The sequence below is a fragment of the Ammospiza caudacuta genome, chromosome 12 (genome assembly GCF_027887145.1).
Source record: "Ammospiza caudacuta isolate bAmmCau1 chromosome 12, bAmmCau1.pri, whole genome shotgun sequence".
Taxonomy (NCBI): domain Eukaryota; kingdom Metazoa; phylum Chordata; class Aves; order Passeriformes; family Passerellidae; genus Ammospiza; species Ammospiza caudacuta.
Genome location: NC_080604.1, coordinates 13,374,850 through 13,393,172, shown reverse-complemented (window position 1 = coordinate 13,393,172; position 18,323 = coordinate 13,374,850). Strand labels below are relative to the sequence as shown.

Genomic DNA, 18,323 nt, shown 5'->3' with positions numbered 1-18,323 from the left:
TGAATTTTCAAACCTCTGAACAGTCATTATGTTTGTTTTAATATTGCCAGAATAGATAGAAACATTTTTATCTCATCACATCATTCAACACAAGTTTGTAAAAGTCTGATCATCCAAAATGGGAGAAAGCACAGACTGGACAGATTAATAAATTACATGTCTGGGACATCACACTTTTAGTTCTCCCTTGCACATTCTGCACCTGGAACTTTGAATTAAAAATGTTTTTTTTTTTTTTTTTTACTTCAAGGAACATTTGGAAAATTTAAATCCATGACTGCTGGTTGGGTTTTCTCCCTCCAGAAAAAAAGAGCATAACTTTTGCATGTTCTGAGATTCCTGTTCAATGCCATCCCTTTCCTGTGTTTTTTCAACTTAGACCTGTTAGTTTTAAAATAAAATCTTGCAGTAACTGAGGCTCTTTTAAAAAAGTGATTCAAATGTACATGGGATTTCATCACCCCACCTTGCAGTAGGGAAATATCAGACAACATTAGCTAAGGAATATTACTTTCAGGTCACTTGGGATTTGACAGTAAAATGAAGAGCCAGGGCCTTGTCAAAGCGGTGCCAGTTATCCAACAGAATGTGAGGCAATGGACCAATTCCCATTATAACCTACAGAGAGACTGTAAACAACCTACAGAGAGACTGTAAACAAAGACTAAAGGGCCATGAAGATCACTTTCTGTATTTCATTAAAACAAGGAGCAGTTTTCATACTCACAAAATTCAGAGTTCAGTACAGGTATTATGTCACTCCAGGTTAGGGAGCAGATGACACCTCCAGCCCCAGAGATTGATGTGTTTCAGGGGGTTAGAAGTTGCTCACCCCACCTTGTGAGGCAATTTGTGTGCTACAGATCCTCAAATATAAAAGCTACTCAGAGTTTGGCATCTACCACATGATTGCTGCCAGTCAAGCGGATTTAAGGGCATATTTTAATCTCTCACATTATTCTGGTCCTGGAATTTTTTGCTTCGAGCTCACAGTAATTCTGAGTTGAATAACTCAGGCCAGGGCAAGGGGCTCCCCATGATAGGTGTTAGTTTACAAAGATGGCAGTGTTTTCTAATGCTAATGTATTCCCATGCTGCATACCTCAACTAACAGTTTCATCTCTAACAAACGAACTGGAATATGCTGATAGCTCTAACTCGACAGCACAATATCATACAGACAGGGGCCAGTGCCAAATGGTTAGTTAAGCAGATAAGAAAGGCACTCATTCTTCCTTTAAAAAAAAAAAAAAAAAGGAAGCTATTGAAGTCAGGCAGACAGAGTGTGGATGGGAGCTGGCAGATTCCACAATACAGAGTCACGTCAAAAATGGCCTCCTGCAAACTGTTCCTTCAAGCATTTGAGTCAACCGAAAGGGAGGAATCTTTCCCATTATCCACAGGAGTTTTACCTCCCTATTCCACAGCAGAGCAACATTTCCTGTACATTTTGACATAAAAGCACGTAAGAAGCTCAGAGAATAAATTGTACTCTGCAGCAGAGGAAAACTCCTCTCCCCACTTTCTGTTTCCAGTCCTAAAGTTGAGTCGGGACTTTATTTTGACAGTTCCCTGGTCTGTGAATGGAAAATCCCTCCTCAGCACTAGCAGGCTGGTGTCTGCTGCACACACCCACTGCACACAGCAGAAATTCCAGTCAATAAGGCAAGTGGGGCCCAGGCGCTGGGAGGGGAGGAAGGAGACATACAAACAATAAGAAAAGCATCTGGCTCTGTTACTGGCTGGGAAGGAGACTGGAGTTCAAAAAAGACACAACTGCAGCCTTCACTTCACAGGAAGATCATATCAATTCTTGCTGCCCTACTTTTCACACAGACCAAAATATGTGGAAAGGGTAACCTGGGGCTTCCAACCCACACTTTAATGCAATTCCATTAACTCAAGAACGGTGATGAAACCCACCTTGGACATTTTTGTCCTGCAGGACCAAAACATATCCCTGCTCCTGCTTTAGGCCTGTGAAAACAGCCCAAAAAGTAAAGGCCTTTTCTGAACATGAGTGAGCCATCCCTCTACCACCACACTAATTGAGGCTGCTCTGCTGTCCTTCCCTGGAGATAGCAGCCAAGTCTAGTGAAGCTCTTCTCATAGCAACCAGAGCTCCAGAGCCAACAGCAGCTGCTGTCACTGCCTTCAACGCTTACCCACAGGATCCAGAGCACAGCAACACCCTCCTCCCTGCACCTCTACAGCAAAAAAAAAACCCTGAATGCTGGCAACAAGATGACTTCCTGGGTCAACCACAAGAAGAAGAAAAAAAGAAATCCTAGTATTTCCTATACAAGTGAAAAGAGGAATCTCTGATTATTGAAAAAAATAAGAAATTCCTTTTTTGGATTTAGATTCCGGCAGCAACACCCAGCCAGGGTGGGGGCAACTGCCTGAAATCCATAATGTACCAGCACATCATCAGACACCAACATCAAGTTCTTCCCTCACCCAAGGAGAGAGACTCGCCCCGCCGTACCCCCAACGCTCTCATTACATCATGGCCCGAGCCCGCAGCGGCCCCAGGAGCCGTGCAGCACCCCGTGACCTCTCCAGCCCCGCAGAAAGCGCTCTGCCCCCCAGCAGCGCAGCCAGGATCTCAGCCGGTGTCAGAGGAACACGAGGACACGGCCGGGAAGGGGCTGCGAACCCCCCCTCGCTGCTACACCCACTTCCCCCGCCTGCACAGGGCCACACGCGGCCTCGCCTCTCTCCCTCCCCCGGGACGGCGAGACGCTGCCCGGCGCCGCTTCCCCACCCGGCCCGGCGGTGAACTCCGGTCACCGGCACCCAAGGACGAGCCGCCGGTCGACAGTGACCTTGCCGGTGCCGTCGGGGGTCGGAGCGGGGCCGGAGCGCGGGCACCGCGGCGGGGAACCCCCCCTGCGCCGGCGGCGGCCGCGGTGACGGGCGAGGAAATGCGGGAGGATCCGCGCTGCAGCCGCCGGCGTCGGGAGCGGGGTTACGGAGGAAGGCGCCGCGCGGGCACCATGAGAAAGCAGAAAATGCAGGTCAAACACCGCCTCCACCGAGGCCTGGAGGGGCCGGCGGTTCGGGGCGGGCGGCCACAGCCCGAAGGCTGCCCCGAGCCGGACAACGACCCCCGCGGCCCCTCGGGACAATGCGAGGACACGGGGGCGCGGAGAAGGCCGGACTGCAGAGGGGCTTCCCCGGCGCTCGCCTTCACCGACAAAGCCCCGCGGCCGCTCCAGCCCCAACTCGGCCCTGGCACTGCACCGGCCGCCAGTGTCCCGAGCCCGCGCACCGCCGGGCCCGCCATGATGCCCGCACACCGGGCCGGACCGGGTCAGCTCAGGCCGGGCCTCCGGGGGCACGGCGGGGCGCTGCCGACCGGGCTGCCAAGGCAGCGCAGAGCAGAGCGTCAGGCCGCGGGCCGCGCAGGAGCCCCCGCGGCCGTCCGCCCAGCCGCCCGCCCCAGCGTTCCCTCCCGCCGCCGGGTACGGCCGGTTCCCGCCTGCCCGCGCCTACCTGGCCGGCCCGTTCCCCGGGCCCCTGCGCGGCACCAGGCCCGGCTCGGCGCCACGGCGTGTCCCGGGCAGCCGGCGAGAGCGAGCGCTCAGCCGCGGCAGCGGCGGCCCCTCCCCCGGCGGCAGCGGCGGCTTCTCCCCGGGCCGGGCGGAAACGGCACTGGGTACACGGGGATCCCCGGCGCCGGCGCCAGGGGCGCCCCGGGCACGCCCACCCCACTCCCCGTTGGCTGTCACGCCGCCGCGTCCCGCCCCGCCGGGGCGCCCGCCGCCGCCACGGCCCCGCCCTCCCGCCTTCGCCATTGGCGACTTCGCCTCGCATCCCCGCCTTTGCTGCCGCCTCATTGGGCTCCACGCGTCCGCCCCGCCGGGCGCCCCACGGTCCCGGCGCCACATTGGCGCGCGGCGCTGCCACTCGGCGCGGGGAGCAGGGGGGCGGCCGCCGGCAGAGCCGACGCGATGCGGGGCGGGCGGGCGGGCTGCGGCAGCGCCCGCCGGGCGAGCCGCGCTACGTGCCGAGGGGCGGGGCCGGCGGGGCGCGATCGCTCGGCGCGGGGCGACTCCCGCGTCGGGACACGTGGCAGAACGAAGGGGCGGTGCGGGGGGCGGCCGGAGCTCTGGGCGGAGGGGGGTGCAGGGCGCCTGCGCGGCGCCGGCGCGCGGGGCCTGCCGCGCGGCACGTCCGCGCGCGCGGGTTTGAGTGGGAGGGGGGCCGGGCCGGGGGTCCCGTCACGGGGTCCCGGCGGGGCCGCCTGGGGCTGAGACCGCCCCTGCTCGGGCCGGGCCGGCGGGGCCAGCGCTTCCACAGCTGGCCGGTCGCCGTCCCTGGAGCCCCGAACAAAGGCCGCGGGGCAGTGAGGCGGAGGGACGGCCCCTCCGCGGTAGGAGGGGCCCCGCGGCGCTCGGTGCCCGAGCTCGGCTCAGGGGCTCCGCCCGGTTCCGGGGCCCGCGTACCGCGGCTGCGGCTGCCCGCAGTGAGCGATGCGTGCGGCCCGCAGCGCTGCAGGCCGCGGGAGGAAGAGAGTGGAGCCCGGGCGCGGAGGGAGCCGCGGGATCACGCCGGGGTGCGCAGCCGCCGCCCCGCTCCAGGGTCGCTCGGCTGAGGCGGCGCTCGGGGGTTGCGGGCGGGCAGCCGCCCCCGCCGCGACAGCCCGGCTCCGCCGCCCCCGCGGGAGGGCGGTGCGGTGGCTGCGGCGGGTCCCGCGGTGCCGCGAGGCGGGGACAGCCGGCTCGGGTCACGGTGCGGCGATCCAGGCGTGCCGCAGGCTCTGCGCGGCGCTGGCGCGGCGCTCGGGCGCGTAGTGCAGCGCGGGCAGCAGGAAGGCCGCGAAGGCGGCCGCGTCCTGCGGTGTCCAGCCGTGCCGGTCCGCCAGGATGCCGGGGAGGCTGCGGGGAAAGAGCCGGGAGAGCCGCAGGAGCGCGCCTGGCAGAAACAGCGTGGGCACAGCGCCTCAGTTACACCTGCACGGCTGAGGCTGCCGCGCCTCGCCTCAGAATTAACCCAAAGCATTTCGAAAGATCTTTGCCTTCTTCTTGGAATTATCTCTGTAAGCTCCACCTGCGCTGCCCCTTGCAGGTTTGGCTCTCGGGTGCTTCTCAGGAACCCCCTTTTCAAGCTAGTATTTGGAGTCTCCCTGTTGTTGAGTACTTTTCTTAGGTGAGAGTGTGCCAAGAGTGCACAAAGTGATCCCAGAATAACCATGCCAGAGCCATTGCTGCTTGTACCCTGTGCCTGCCCACAGGCACCCGCATGCATCATGCTATTTCAGTGTCAGAGCCTGCAAGGCTCTTGTTGAGTTTGTTATATGCCAGCCAGCTCTGTGGGGCCCAGCAGAGTGTATGACTGAGCAAGAAGCAACCCTCATCCTGGGGAGTGCATGGTGTAAATACAGTGATTCAGGTTAGGCATGTGTGGTCAGGCCTGGTTGGTTCACAGGGAGAGTGAATGTAGAACTAGCTTTGACTCATTTCTTTTGAGCACCATAGAAGACATAAGTGTGAGCAAAGGATATGGATGTGCAGGGAGGTGCTTGTTAAATTCCAGCCTGGGACCAGCTCTAAGCACTGAATGAACTGTGGGTAGGCTGGTAAGCATGAAAGCAGAGAAGGATGATAGGCCAAATTGTAGAAGGGTGGAGTCATGTGATGCCTTGTGGTCAAAGAAGGGTTTCAAGACTCATGAGTCAAAGAGAAAGGAACTGGGGAGAATAAAGCAGAAGAGATGTTGCAGTTGGGTCAGAAGACTAAATATAGCAGCCACATTGGAAGGATATGAGTGTCCCATTCCTGGTCATCATTGTTCTCTGTCAGTGAATGGGTGAAGTGCAGCCTGTTATACACTCTCCAGCCTTCTTGGCATGGAGCTGTTTCCTGTCTGTATTTCCATTTTCTCCAGATCCAAAGGAGAAAGAATGGAATTGCTTTCCCCGTTCGGTTTTTGCTATGACCATTTTTCAGGATTTTGCATTCATCCCTGGAATGCTCATGGATTGCAAAGAGGGCAGGGCAGGAGGTGTAACTGCTCTTTATGAAATTTCCATTTATGTTCCATCCCTGCTTGTAGCCTGCATTGTGTGAGTAACTTTTGGGGGAGTTCAGCATGAGCTGAGTAGGAGTGTGTCAGAGATCTGCAGTGATTTTTAAAATAAACTTCCTTATGCCAGTTCTTACCTGGCCTGCTGAAAAATTTTGTTGACTTGTTCCATGAGAAAACAATTTGAGGAGGAATTCTTCCCAAGAGTTCAATAATACGAGCAACATGATCTAGATGGAGGGAGGGAAGACAAATTTAGATACAGACTGTGACACTTCTGTCAGTGAAATGAATAAAACTCATGGAGTCCTACCATCATCTCTGGAGAAGTATTTCCCAGGTTGAGGATCAAATAGACACTCTCCAGTTGCCATTTCAAAAGCCTAGAAATGGAGTAGCACTGTTAATTCCCTAATTGTATTGGAGTTTTCCTTGCCCACTAACTGATATTGCCATCTTTATCACACAGAACTGATTGGAAATACACTGGCTTGATCTGTACCACAGTCAAACAACACCTTTAGCTCCATCAGGATGAAAAGCAGCCTGTGCCTGATGCAGGCAAGCCTCTGAGCTTATCTACATGGAGTGTGAATTGCCTTAGAGCTTAAACTAAATTAGGAGTGGGTTGTGCCAGCAGCAGACTTTTGCCCTAAAGTGAATGAGTGCCAACAGCCCCTTTTGCCTTCTCAGAAAGGAAGGATAAATGGACAGGTGGATGCTAAGGACACGCTGCCCTGGCCAGGTGAGGTCTGTCCCCTCCCCTGCAGGCAGTGTTGTCCCAGTCCTACCAGGCAGGCTGTGCTCCAGATGTCCGCAGGGGTGCCGTAGTCTAACCCAAGGAGCACTTCCAGGGCCCGGTACGGCTGCGTCTGTATCTCCTTGGAAAAAGGCTTGTACTGAAACAGAAACAAACTCCTTAAACCAGTCACAGCAACACTGGGGACACAAGCTTCTTGTGCAGTGACAGGACATTGGGGACACAAATGAATGTGTGTTCTCAGCTCTGCACAGGGCACAGCCAGCACATTCCTGGCCCCACTGACACCAGTGGGAATCTGCCTCCCACCATTTCACACTGAACATAATTATACATTTCTAATTGTAGGGACTAACTGCAAGCTGGAGAAACATCCAAAACTGACAGTGGCTCAGGAAGACTGTGCACAGCTTGGAGCTGAGAGTGGCAAACACAACACCCCCCAATATCAGCATCTCTGAAATAGCTGTTCAGCTGTAAAAGGGACAGACAGACACACACACACAGTGTGGGATGGAAAGAAGCACACAGCATCCCACATTGTCATGGGATTGAGACTTGGAGCAGACTCACTGTCCAGCATGCGCTTCCTAGATCTGCAATTTTCACGTCTATGCTCATTAAATCAGATTCTTCCAACTGATTGCCAAGATCACCTCCTAGATGGAAAGGACAAAGAGAAATCAGGTCTTTCTGAACCAGCAAGTACACACCACTTACCACAGGAGAGGTATGTCTTCCTTCCCTTAAAGTTTCTCGGCCTAAAAGCTCCTAAATACTTTGTATCATAAATCAAATGCCACCCCTCTTTTTTGAAGGACCCCCAAAAAAAAAACCTGGTATGCAGTAAAAACATAAGAGAATGTTTGGGAGAACAGTAGCTTGGAGTGGAGCAGTGTGACCATATGCTCCTGTCCTGCTGCAGGGTTCCTCTAGCACCAAGGTTAAATTACTGTGGGCCCAGAGGAGAGCACCAGTCAGAACCAAAACATCTGTAATTCCTCCTCAGCCTTCAGCAACCCTGGCTGTCACAGGCCTTGGATACAGCCTGCTTGGCAAGCAATGTGGAGGTTACACTTCCATATGATCCCAGAAAAAGGTAATTCCTGGTTTAGTGTCTTACAGTGAGCTGTCAGCCTATGCTTAACATTGTGCTTTTCTGCTCCAAGCAAAAGACTTGGTCACTAATTTAGCATTCCCTGATTGCCCCAGAGTTTGAGAGACAAAACAACACTGTCATGGGAGAAATGCTCACAGGAGAACACAGTGCAAGGATAATATGAAAGGTCTCATTGCTGGGAGATGAGATAATCTCTCGTGAAACTCTCCAGCTCTACATCTTATTCAATATTCACACCATTCTGTGCACATAAATTATGTCTCAGAAGGCCTTGAAGATTAGCAGCACATACAAGTCTCCCACAAACCTCAGAAATGAGGGAAATAAAGAGCAGGAGTGTCATACAACTTTCTGATCACACCTTTTTGTATGTAAACCTTTCAGCAGCTGAAAACATCATACACGTGGAATTGTCCTGTACCTAAAGCCTTGAGAGTGAACTCTGAGGTCATGGTGGGGCTGTCAACAGATATCTGTGACCTGTAGGTGTCCTTCACACAAATCCACCACACTTCTGTAGGCGCCTTGAGCCCAGCCTGGTGTTTGTATTAAGCAGAGAGAGACCTTTCAGCAGCATCAGCTGCCTATAATGTTTTATACTGGCTGTCATGTTTTGTACTGGCTGTTGTAGGAGATGTGAACCTTTCCTAAGGCATCTGTACCTGCTGCCTCTCATTTCTCTCCTGCCAATAAACACCTAAGTCTGGGTTTTTTTGTTAAAAAAGCCCCGGAGTGCTCACCTGCTCCCTTTAGCCTCCCTCCTGTTCCCTGGTCGCAGTGGAGTGTGGCCATGAGAAGCCTCTGGAGCCTTTTGCTGCGCCCACAGAGCAGGATGTTCTCCGGTTTGATGTCTGCGTGGATGATGCGGCAGCACTTGTGCAGGAAGTGCAGCCCTGCCAGCACCTGGCCAAGGAGGCAGCACTGTCACACCAGGCCTGGCAGGGTCCCCACTGCCTCTCCTGCCCCAGCTCTCTCTCCCCAGAGCGGGCAGGCACGGTGGGAGTGCAGGTCAGGGACAGTCTGGGCACTGATGGTAACTCCTGGCAATAAATGGTTCCTGTTGGGGGGGCCTATGGGAGCAGGCACAAAGGTTTCATCACCCCACTCGACAGCAGAGCCCCAGGAGCAGGTGGAGGCCTGGACAGCCCAGTGAGGAAAGGGCTGTTTGGGGTGACACACAGCAAGAGGCAGTGTGACAATCCACAGATGGGCAAGCCCAGGGAGGTGGGAGGAGGGAGGGGGCTATGAGGAGGCTATTATGATTACAAAGCTGAACTTTCTCGTGAAAAAAGATTCTTGTTTGTATGGCTGTTGTGTCCTGAGACCTCTGTGCCTTGCCACTGATTATAACCAGCCCCCAACTTCCATTTGAATGACAGTGACATGTAAAGGGACTGGTGTCAATGACAGGCATGAGAGGGTGTCCCATCATACAAGGAAAAAAGAAGACACAGGATAACACAGACAGGAGGGGGAGAGACCATGAGTGAGTGCAGAGAGAGGATTTCAGGGCCCTGCAGGAGAGCCATGTAGGGAAAGAACAGCTTGTCATGCAGCAGGGAGAGCCTGGTCTGTCATAGGGGAGAGATAAACAACACCTACCAGAGATGAACACTCATTATCAGAAATCAATAACAGAGAAAAGACTATGGGGAGATTTAGGTTTGTTTTTTAACACTCTGGTCAGTCATAAAGGACTGGTAAATATTCTCTGTATTATCAAATTCTATTCTGGGATGAACACCAGCCCCAGGGAAATATCAGCCTTAAATGGTAACTGTGAAATGTGGGGAAAGATTTAAATAACTAAACTGGAATGAATCAGAAGTAAATACTGCCCTGGTGCTGATCTGAAGGGGGAAAACAGAACTGAGATTTTACAATTAAAGCAGACAATGTATTAAGCAAAAGCCTGAGTATGAAATGGAGCATAGAGGTAATGCTACTACATTTTTGTGTAACTTACTCAGGTGTTAGTGGAGCTTCTTTAGAGAAAGGAGTGGCTACTACAGAAAATAGGATGAAGGAGGAAGCAATTTTCTTTCTTAGTATCCCTAGAAGGGCACAGGAATCAGGGTAGCAAATCTTCATCTTGGCAAGTGTGCAGACTTCTGATGAATCTCAGCACGAGGCAAAAAGTAATTTTAACTGTTCTGAGGCCTCACTCAGGTTTCCCATTCCTTAAGCAGACCCAGCCCTGAAGAAACTCATTTTTCACCATCTTTTGAATAGGCAGAACACATCCTTACAGGGATGAAAGAAAAGTTGGCTCTGCACAGGGAAACCTCAACATGGAAAGAGAACCAGCTGACCAAATCATCCATTTAGAAATTCATGTAAAGATGGAAGGGAGACCTTGAGTGCCTTCAGTGGTACCATGCAGAAAGCTGCTGGAGCTGACAGTGCTACCCATGGCTGGATGCCGAGGCAAATGGCAGCAGCCTGGCTTTACTGCCAGAGGGGACTTCTCTGGGCAACAGGAGGGCATAGATGGTTTGCCCACAAGAAGCAGAACTATGGCAGCCTGTTTGTCCCCTGCTACTTCTACAAGCAGCAGAGAACCCAATGATTACTGAGCTGATGGGAACAGAAGTGCCAGCCCTGAGTCCCTGGTGTACATCTGCAGGCTTTTGGCACTTTGTGGCCCTGACTGCTTCCCAAACCTGAGGAGGCTGCAGGCTTAGGCAGTAACTCCCAAGTCCTTCCCCTTGGGAGGAACTCTGTGGCATGTCCCACAGCCAACAGCCCCTTGGCACCCTTGCCTGATTGCAGCTGAGTTCTCACCTGCTGTAAAGACTTTTTCACAAAAGGCAAGGGCAGTCCCTGGGCTGTGTAGTTTCCCATCAGACATCGAATGGAAGGACCCAGCACCTCAAATACCAGGCAAGCATGTGGGAAAGAGTTAGGGATTCACTAACAAGGAAAGGTGTTACCACCACCCCTTTGCCTTTCACCAAAGCAACCAAATACCTACTGGTTCAGCCTCTCCCCTCCAGCCATGCCCATGTGCCCTGGTCCAGCTGCAGCCCTGCTCATCCTCCTCATGGCAGCACAGCACTCAGGCTTACACCATCCTATGGCTCTCCAAGGCAAGCCCAGGCTTTGCTGGCCCAGAAAAGCACTCTCTGCAGAAGGATATGGAAACCATTCTCTCCAATCATTCTGAAGTCATCTAACAAACAGACGATGTTTTCTCCTGCCAGGTCCTTCTTCTTCATGCAGCTTACCTGAGGGGGAGGATTCCAAGAAAGCTGCAATCAGAGACATATATGTGCACAAGGACACTTTGCACCTGTTTTATCCTGTCTGACAGACTTTCTCTTCTGGCACTTTGTGACAAATCCCATGAAAACAACATCAGGAAAACCAGGAATGAGTTTCTGCATGTTTTGTCTTGCTCTTGACCAGGTGGGACCATCACAAGGTCGCAAGGAGGTGCTCTCCCAGGGGGCTTGTGCTCCCAGAGCACTTACCCTGGTACAGCAATTCATGCTGGTTTTTCTCTCTTCATGGCCACAACTGCCAGGGTTTTGGTTTGGTTCATTTTGCAGATGCCAGATCCACCTGAACCAGTGCCAGAAGGTTTGTTCTGGCACAACAAAAGTGAGCAGCCCTGGAAGCAGAGACCAGATCATCTCTTCTGGCAGCTCTGCAGGCAGTAAGCCCCAGTGCTGATGGGAACAAGCCTTGGGAAACAGCTGTGTGCTGCTGAATAGGCAGACATGTCTCAGAATTAATAATAAATCAGGGGTAAGGCTCACTCTCTACACAGGGTTGTGCTGATGTGTGGAAAAGCAGCCCTCTGATTGCATTAAATTAGTGCCACTTGGTACTTCGTCTTGCATCACTGCATCTGGCTCATCTCCTTTTAGATAGGGCCTACAGATTTACAGGTGTTAACTAAACCTTTCTCAAACCTGTTGGAGAAAGGCCACAGAGTAATTTAAAATGAAGAGTTTAATAGCTTTTTCTCATCTGAAGCTGATGTAACTTTGTATATGAACAAACTTGAAGAATTGTAACCACAAGCTTTCAAGAACTAGCAGTTCAAGCCAACTTCAAAGGCAACTTGCTACAACCCAGATATAGGCACCTAATTATCACCTCCATTAGCAGAGGCCAGAAGAAGCTTTCTGACTTCAGATGTTTATTATGTTTTGGTACATCGTATCTTTTTCTATCGCAGATATTTCCTTTTACTTCAGTATCAGTGTTGTGGTACAGCAATGTCCCCTGAGTGATGTTCCTCTGTGAATGATACAGGTACAGAAGACATGCTCCCATCTCCTGCTTAAGATCATGACCACCTTCTTCTGTTGATTATCCACCTTATCATTCTGCAGATTCCTCCTTTTTGCTGGATTTCAGTCTCAGCTAAAAGAAATGGGCTGACAGGGCAAGTGAGACATGTCCCAGTATGATGCAGGAAGGAGAAAATTCCTGTTTCAGAGGCCAGTGATTTCTATTAATTCCCCAGCTTTTTTAGGTGGGGAATAGGAAAAAAAAATAGGGTTTTTTCCTATTCCCCACCTAGCTCCTTGGACTGAGACCTGCAGGCAGAGGGGATGCTGATGCTGATACTCAAACCTGAACTCAGTGGCCACCCAGGAGCACAGCACAGAGCCACAGAATTCACTTACACAGCGGAGGAAAGCAACCTCATCCTGGGCACTCTCAGCAAAGCCTTCCCTGCTTTTCAGAACCTTCACAGCTACCTGCTTCTTCCTCCTGGGAAATGAACCACAGCTGTCAGCCAGTGCATGTCAGTGGCCCTGACCAGCAGCACTTCCTTTTCTCTCAGCCAGCCCTGGGCTCCCCAGGGAAGGTGCTGCCCTTCTGCAGGCACCCTTGGCCTCTGTTTGCAGCACGCCAGGCCCATGGGCATCCCTCCCTCTGGCACCTGGCAGCACAACTGCCCCACGGACCAGCAAGGGACTGGAGAGAAAAAGAACATGGATACTGCAGGGTCTAAACAAGAAAAGAAAATGTAGAGCAAGGACTGATCCCATCTTATTTACATTCTTTGATTTCTGGGGACCAGCTCTGCTCGTTGCACCCCACTGATCTTGCTGTCAGGTTTCCCCTGTGCTCAGGCATGCCTGGCATGCTCCCAGACTGTGCTCTGCTGTTTCTGCAAGAGGGGCCAGCCCCACCCAGGACATCAGCCACCCCTTCCCACCTCCCTGGATGGCATTCAGCCCCTCACCTCATGTCCTGGCACAGCCAGACAGTGGCAAAGGTGCCACATCCCAGCTTGTGCAGCACCTGGTATCGTGTGTTGAACACCTCTCCCTCCTGCATGGGGTAGTGGCCTCCTGCGGAAAACCATCACCAAGGGACATTAATGACACCTCTAAATGCTCTTAGAGTGAAGGAGCAGCTGAGAGGTCCCAGGGGCCTCCTCTAGCCTGCCATGATCTCATCTCTAGAGCCTCATGGCCAAGGACTGACCTGTGTGCTGGGCTGATGGCACCTCCTGCTGCACCTGCTCCTCCACGGCCCTGGCACAAGGGGATGGAGGCAGTGGGACACTAAGCTGTGGGACACAGGCAGTGTGAGCTTCAGCACTTTATTCCTTTCAAGAGAGCTGCAGAGTGGCCATACCTCTGCTGTACCCTCACCCCTTTCTTTCCCAATCCCTTCAGCAGCTCTTGGAGTCAGGCTGTTAGAAACACTTTCGGCACTTCAGGGAGATAGGGATTATTTTAAGAGTTCAGAAGAGGAAAGCTGGCAGGCTGGTCCCAGGCCAGGGCCAGGTGGGAGTCTCAGGTTTCCTAGTGTGTGTTTTCAGGGGCTTAGAGGGGTCTGCGGGATCCCCTCCCACAGCAGGGAAAGCACCTCCTCCCTACCCCCATCCTGGCTGAGGAGGGAATTTGGGATTTGGCTGGCAGGAGAAGGCTCCTGCTCCAGAGGGGTGTGAAACAGATCTTGCATTCTAAACACTACAGAGTTGCTCCTCTGCCCACAGTCCAGCCCTGGGGCTGGAGCAGGGTTTGTCACTGACCATCCTGTGACATCCCAGCAAGGCCACAGGACATCCTGGCAAGGGGCTGCTCCTGGGGTTTGTTACTATGACAGTCCAAAGCATAAACACCAAGACAGCACAGACAGACTGACCCAACTGCTGTCCCCCAGTGCTGCAGCACTGAGGTAGGGCTGCATTCAGTACTGGTCACCTGAAATAGCAGCCCAGAGCCCTTGTTGCTAATGAAATACAGATTTAAGCCACAGTAGCTGGGGCACTCCCAACCCAGCCTTTCATAATTTGGAAATGTCACTGGCTGTACAGCTGAAGCTTCGGGCTAACACACTGTCAGAGCTAGGGACAGGTGATAGTAATGCCCACAGTGCATTAGCACAGGTAGAAATATTGAACTTTAAATCCTCCAAGTCAGGTTGCTAAAGCTAAGAACTCATCTGAACCAGGAGATTTTCAGAAATAGTTATAGAGGGCTGGCAGTGCTGGTGGCAGGGAGTTGTTCTGGAGCTGTAACATCTTCCAGCTGCTGAGACAGAGCACCTGTTTTGACTCAATGTTTTGACTTTTCAAAACACTGAAGTTTCTTTCCATGTGCTGATGTTCCTCTCCCAGCACAGCAGCCAGAGGAACAGCCTGCCTTTGGCACCCAGCAAGCTCTGGGTTACTCTGTTTACCCATGCCTGCACAGAAGTCTGAAAGGAGCTCAAAATGCCTCCCCCTCCTCACATTTCTACACCTCTTACCCTTGCATTTATGCTGCTCAGAATCAGTCTCTGGGTATAAACCCCCCTGGATGCTGCATGTCAGGCTACTCTTTACAGTAAATGCTCCCTGACATCTCTATGAAACAGAACTGAAGTCAAAATTTTCCTTATTTGTTCACAGACTAAGCTGATCAGTACCCTCACACACTCCTGCACCACCAGCATCTGCCTGGGCTTTCTTCACTCACGTCATGAGGACAGCAGGGCCTGAGCTGAGAGCAAGCAAGCTTTAATCATGCAGCTTACCATTCACCTGCCAAAGGAAAACTCATGGGTGTGTGGAGATGGGAGTTCAACAGCTTCTTCCCTTGGTGGAGTGTTCTGGTGACAGGAGACTTCAGTCAGAAAATAGGACCCAGAGGCAGACCCAAAGTGCAAGACTCAGCCCTAGGGCAGATGGAGCTTTTGGGCAGTTCAGGCCCTGGTGGCCCTGTTGCTGCAGAGGCAAGCCAAGTGTGTCCTCAGGCATGCAAGATTTACCTCCATCCACCCTCTTGGATGGAAGCACTGGCAAAAGATGAAGAGTGTTGCTATGCAACTTGGTACAGGAAAGTGAAATGCACTTTTCTAAGCTTTGTGATAAAGGACAATTGGTGCTTTTAATCCTTCATTTCTCGACACTTTCACATTAAATACAACTTATTTTGCTTTTGTCATTCCAACTGTTTTGTGCAGAACTCACTGAATTGCTGCAGGCCTGGACTAGCTCAGAGAACTTCAGCCCAAGAACTGCTGCTGCCTGGTTTGTGAGAACCATGGACAAGGAACGATGCTTCACATCTGGCCTGGATTCCTCCACCCAACCTGCATGGAACAGTGTACAGACCTGCCCAACACCAGTCATGCCTTATGACACCTGGACCTTTGGAGTGGCAGAACTCACCAGAGCAATACACACTTTCAGCTCCTGCACCACCACAGAGCTACAAGCCCTGGCTGAGCACAGCACCCCTGCAAGTCACAGCATGCAGCACCGAAGCAGCCCCAGCAGGGCTCTGAGCCCCAGGGCCCAGCACAGACTCACCCTGCAGCAGCTCACGGGTAGGACACACCATTCCCTTTGTCATCTGGCTCGCTCTGGAGCTCCCCAAAGTGAGATACCAGCTGGTCCTGCTCTGATTTTAGTCTGCACTGCCCCAGGAGGGATGGCCTTGAGGCCACCAAACTTCTGCATCACTGGATGGACGTGGTGAGGAGTGGGGCAGGGTATCAGATCACAGCACCACTTCTGGGAACAACCTTGGCTTTGGGAGAGCAGGGGACCTCAGACAGCTGCCGTGGATTCACTTTACTGCTGGCCTCTCCCTGCCTCCCTGGCAGCAGGCCTGTCAGCCTGCAGGAGATTCACAGTCTCCACAGCAACTATTTATAGCGGGAAATTCACAGCTCTACCGAGATGGAAACAGAGAAATCCTCCCCCTCTGCTCTGCCTTCTCCAGACCCAGAACCAGTGGGGCAGCCTGATTCTGCCCCCTGCTCCCAGCAGTGTGTCAGCAGGACGTGCTCTGCAGCACCATCTTCTGCCTGGCAGAGCCATCCCTGCTCCCCAGACCAGCCCCTGTGCCACACTGCCAGGCCTGAGGAACCTCAGCCGCTCCAGCAGTGCCTGCACACAGTCCAACACCATCACAGCTTGGTGCTGGTGGCCACAGAGCCCCTGCTTCCCCTGTTCCTGTCTCTTAGAGAGCAAACACAGCAGCATCCTCCCCACAGCCCTGGGGGGACACGAGCATCCCAGCACCACCCAACACAGGGGAGGAAAAGGCCACACACAGTAAGAATCACATTTTTTTTCCCCCACTGCCACAAGCTGCGGCCTCTCACCGGAGCTGGGCACGGCCTGGCCTCCCCCTCACGGGGGCCCTGGGCTCGCACAGCTCGGGTTTCCTGGCTGAGGCTGCCGACAGCAGGCCCCAGCCCTGCAGCAAAGGGTTAACCCTGCCTGCAGTAGCTCTGCTGCAGCTCCAGGCTGCCAAACCCAGGCCAGGGCCTCCCAGAGTGGTTCTCCCCCTGCCTGTGCCCCTCTGCTCTCACCTGCCTTCCCTGCACTAAAAATACCGAGGGAGGGGGCAGAGGCTGCGCCAGGCCGGGCGCTGAGGCCTGCGGGGCAGCGGGCAGGGGACAAGTGGCTTGTGACCCCTAAAAGGGCAACAAGAACACACAGGGTACAGAGAGCAGGGACTAAAAGAGGGGGAGAAGCAGACTGTACAAAACTTTGCTAGCAAAGGAAGGGGAAGGAAGAAAAGAGGACAGATGGGCCAGGAGCCAGATTGCTGTCTGGGAAGAACTGTGAAATTCATTTAAGAATTAAGTTGTTTTGGTAAATTAGGGGCACCGGTTTCTGCCTCATGCTGGTGACCAACAGTGACAACAGTGAAGGCTCAGCAACGCTTACCCACAGTGAGAGACCACAGCCAGGGCACCGTGCGGCCCCAGGGCCAGCCCAAACTGTCTGTGGAGGGAGGCTGCCTGCTCCCCTGGGCAGGGATGGTATTTGAGCTCTGGAAACTGCAGAGGGATGCAGGTGGAAGGAGGCACAAGGTTATCTTGAAGAAACATAGCCTAGGGAGGAGGGAAAAGCCTCACTCCTCACACAGCTTCCAGGTCCTGGTGCTTCAGAGTACAGTTTCCACTTAGGAAGAAAAAGAGGCAAATACATTCTGTGTAATTTGCAATTGCATTATCATGCAATACCAGCACAACACAGAGGTTGTATATTAAAATTTATTGAATTATTGTGTAAGAATTCTCTTTATTAAAATCATTTTGACTCTAAACTGATTATTTACAGACAAAACCTCTTATATCACCAATAGATTCCTACATCTCAGAACAGTATCTACAAACAGTTATTACACTATGTAACAAAATTCAGATTTTTTTTTTCAAGCTTTTTATATTAATTATTAATTCAAACTTGAGAAAGACAGTACCTTGGGCGCTCTGAGCAGAACCTAAGGTGTGGCAGGGCATAAATGCAGGTCAGGCCATACCATAACAGACAGACAGACACCAAGTCACAAGGCTGGGACAGAGCAGAGTCACCACGACACAGACCAGAAAAAAGACTACAAGACCAAATGCCCTGGGTGTTCTGGAAACCAAAATAACCATCCCCACAAGAAAGGCACAAATTAAAAAAAAAAAAAAAAAAAAAAAAAAAAAAAAAAGGAGAAAAAAAAATACAACAACAACAACAACAAAAAGCATCTTGCTGCAACCAGGGCACACCCTGAAAAAGATGGCATTCCACCAAAGCAGCAGCATTCAAGAACCCTCTATTTTCATTTAAAAAAATCAGCCATCATTTCTACAAAAATAAAAAAGCTTTCAGGTACAGCCTAAATTTGCCATTAGACAGATGAAAGGAGGAGCTCTCACATCTACATCACGTGGGCACCAGCTGTGCTTCATCGAGCCAAAGGCAGAGACATTCAAATACACGAACGAGATTTATCTTAACACTGATCAGTTCTCAGCCTTTCACCCAGACCATGGCAAAAGCAAGTCCCTCCCTCTGACCACAGCACTAAATAAAGCTGGGTGCCTGCCACGGGGAACATCGAGGTCCTGGGAGTCCCAGTGGAGCAGTGACACCCCTGTGTCCCACAGCAGGCTGTGGTAGCAGGGCTCTCTCTGCTGGTGCCCACTGAACTTGCTTCCTGTGAG

At 52.5% G+C, this 18,323-nt stretch overlaps 2 protein-coding genes across 2 annotated transcripts in view; both read right to left on the bottom strand.

Annotated features, from left to right (window-relative positions):
• Positions 1–3,636, bottom strand: part of SETD5 (SET domain containing 5) — a 63,972-nt gene extending 60,336 nt beyond the window's left edge. Inside the window, exon 1 of the mRNA XM_058812854.1 lies at positions 3,499–3,636. The gene's annotated coding sequence lies outside the window, so the exon portion shown is untranslated. The remainder of the gene's footprint in view (positions 1–3,498) is intronic.
• Positions 3,637–4,732: 1,096 nt separating this feature from the next.
• On the bottom strand, positions 4,733–18,068 carry LOC131562939 (SRSF protein kinase 3-like). Its single transcript, XM_058812740.1, has 13 exons — positions 18,036–18,068; positions 16,689–16,793; positions 13,362–13,446; positions 13,117–13,225; positions 12,551–12,638; positions 11,050–11,137; positions 10,695–10,801; positions 8,651–8,813; positions 7,364–7,449; positions 6,822–6,929; positions 6,344–6,413; positions 6,168–6,260; positions 4,733–4,920 (listed from the first exon to the last, which is right to left on the bottom strand). The coding sequence occupies exons 1-13, from the start codon at positions 18,066–18,068 to the stop codon at positions 4,733–4,735; spliced, it is 1,323 nt and encodes a 440-aa protein (XP_058668723.1).
• Between the last annotated feature and the right edge of the window lie 255 nt (positions 18,069–18,323).

Excerpts from the sequence above, each read along its gene's own strand:
- LOC131562939 (XM_058812740.1), bottom strand. The coding sequence starts at position 18,068 with ATGAAGCACAGCTGGTGCCCACGTGATGTAGAT. Across the intron at positions 12,639-13,116 it reads TGGCTGTGCCAGGACATGAG|GAGGAAGAAGCAGGTAGCTG; the intron begins GTGAGGGGCTGA and ends TTCATTTCCCAG. Across the intron at positions 10,802-11,049 it reads GATTGGAGAGAATGGTTTCC|ATGCTTGCCTGGTATTTGAG; the intron begins ATATCCTTCTGC and ends ACTCTTTCCCAC.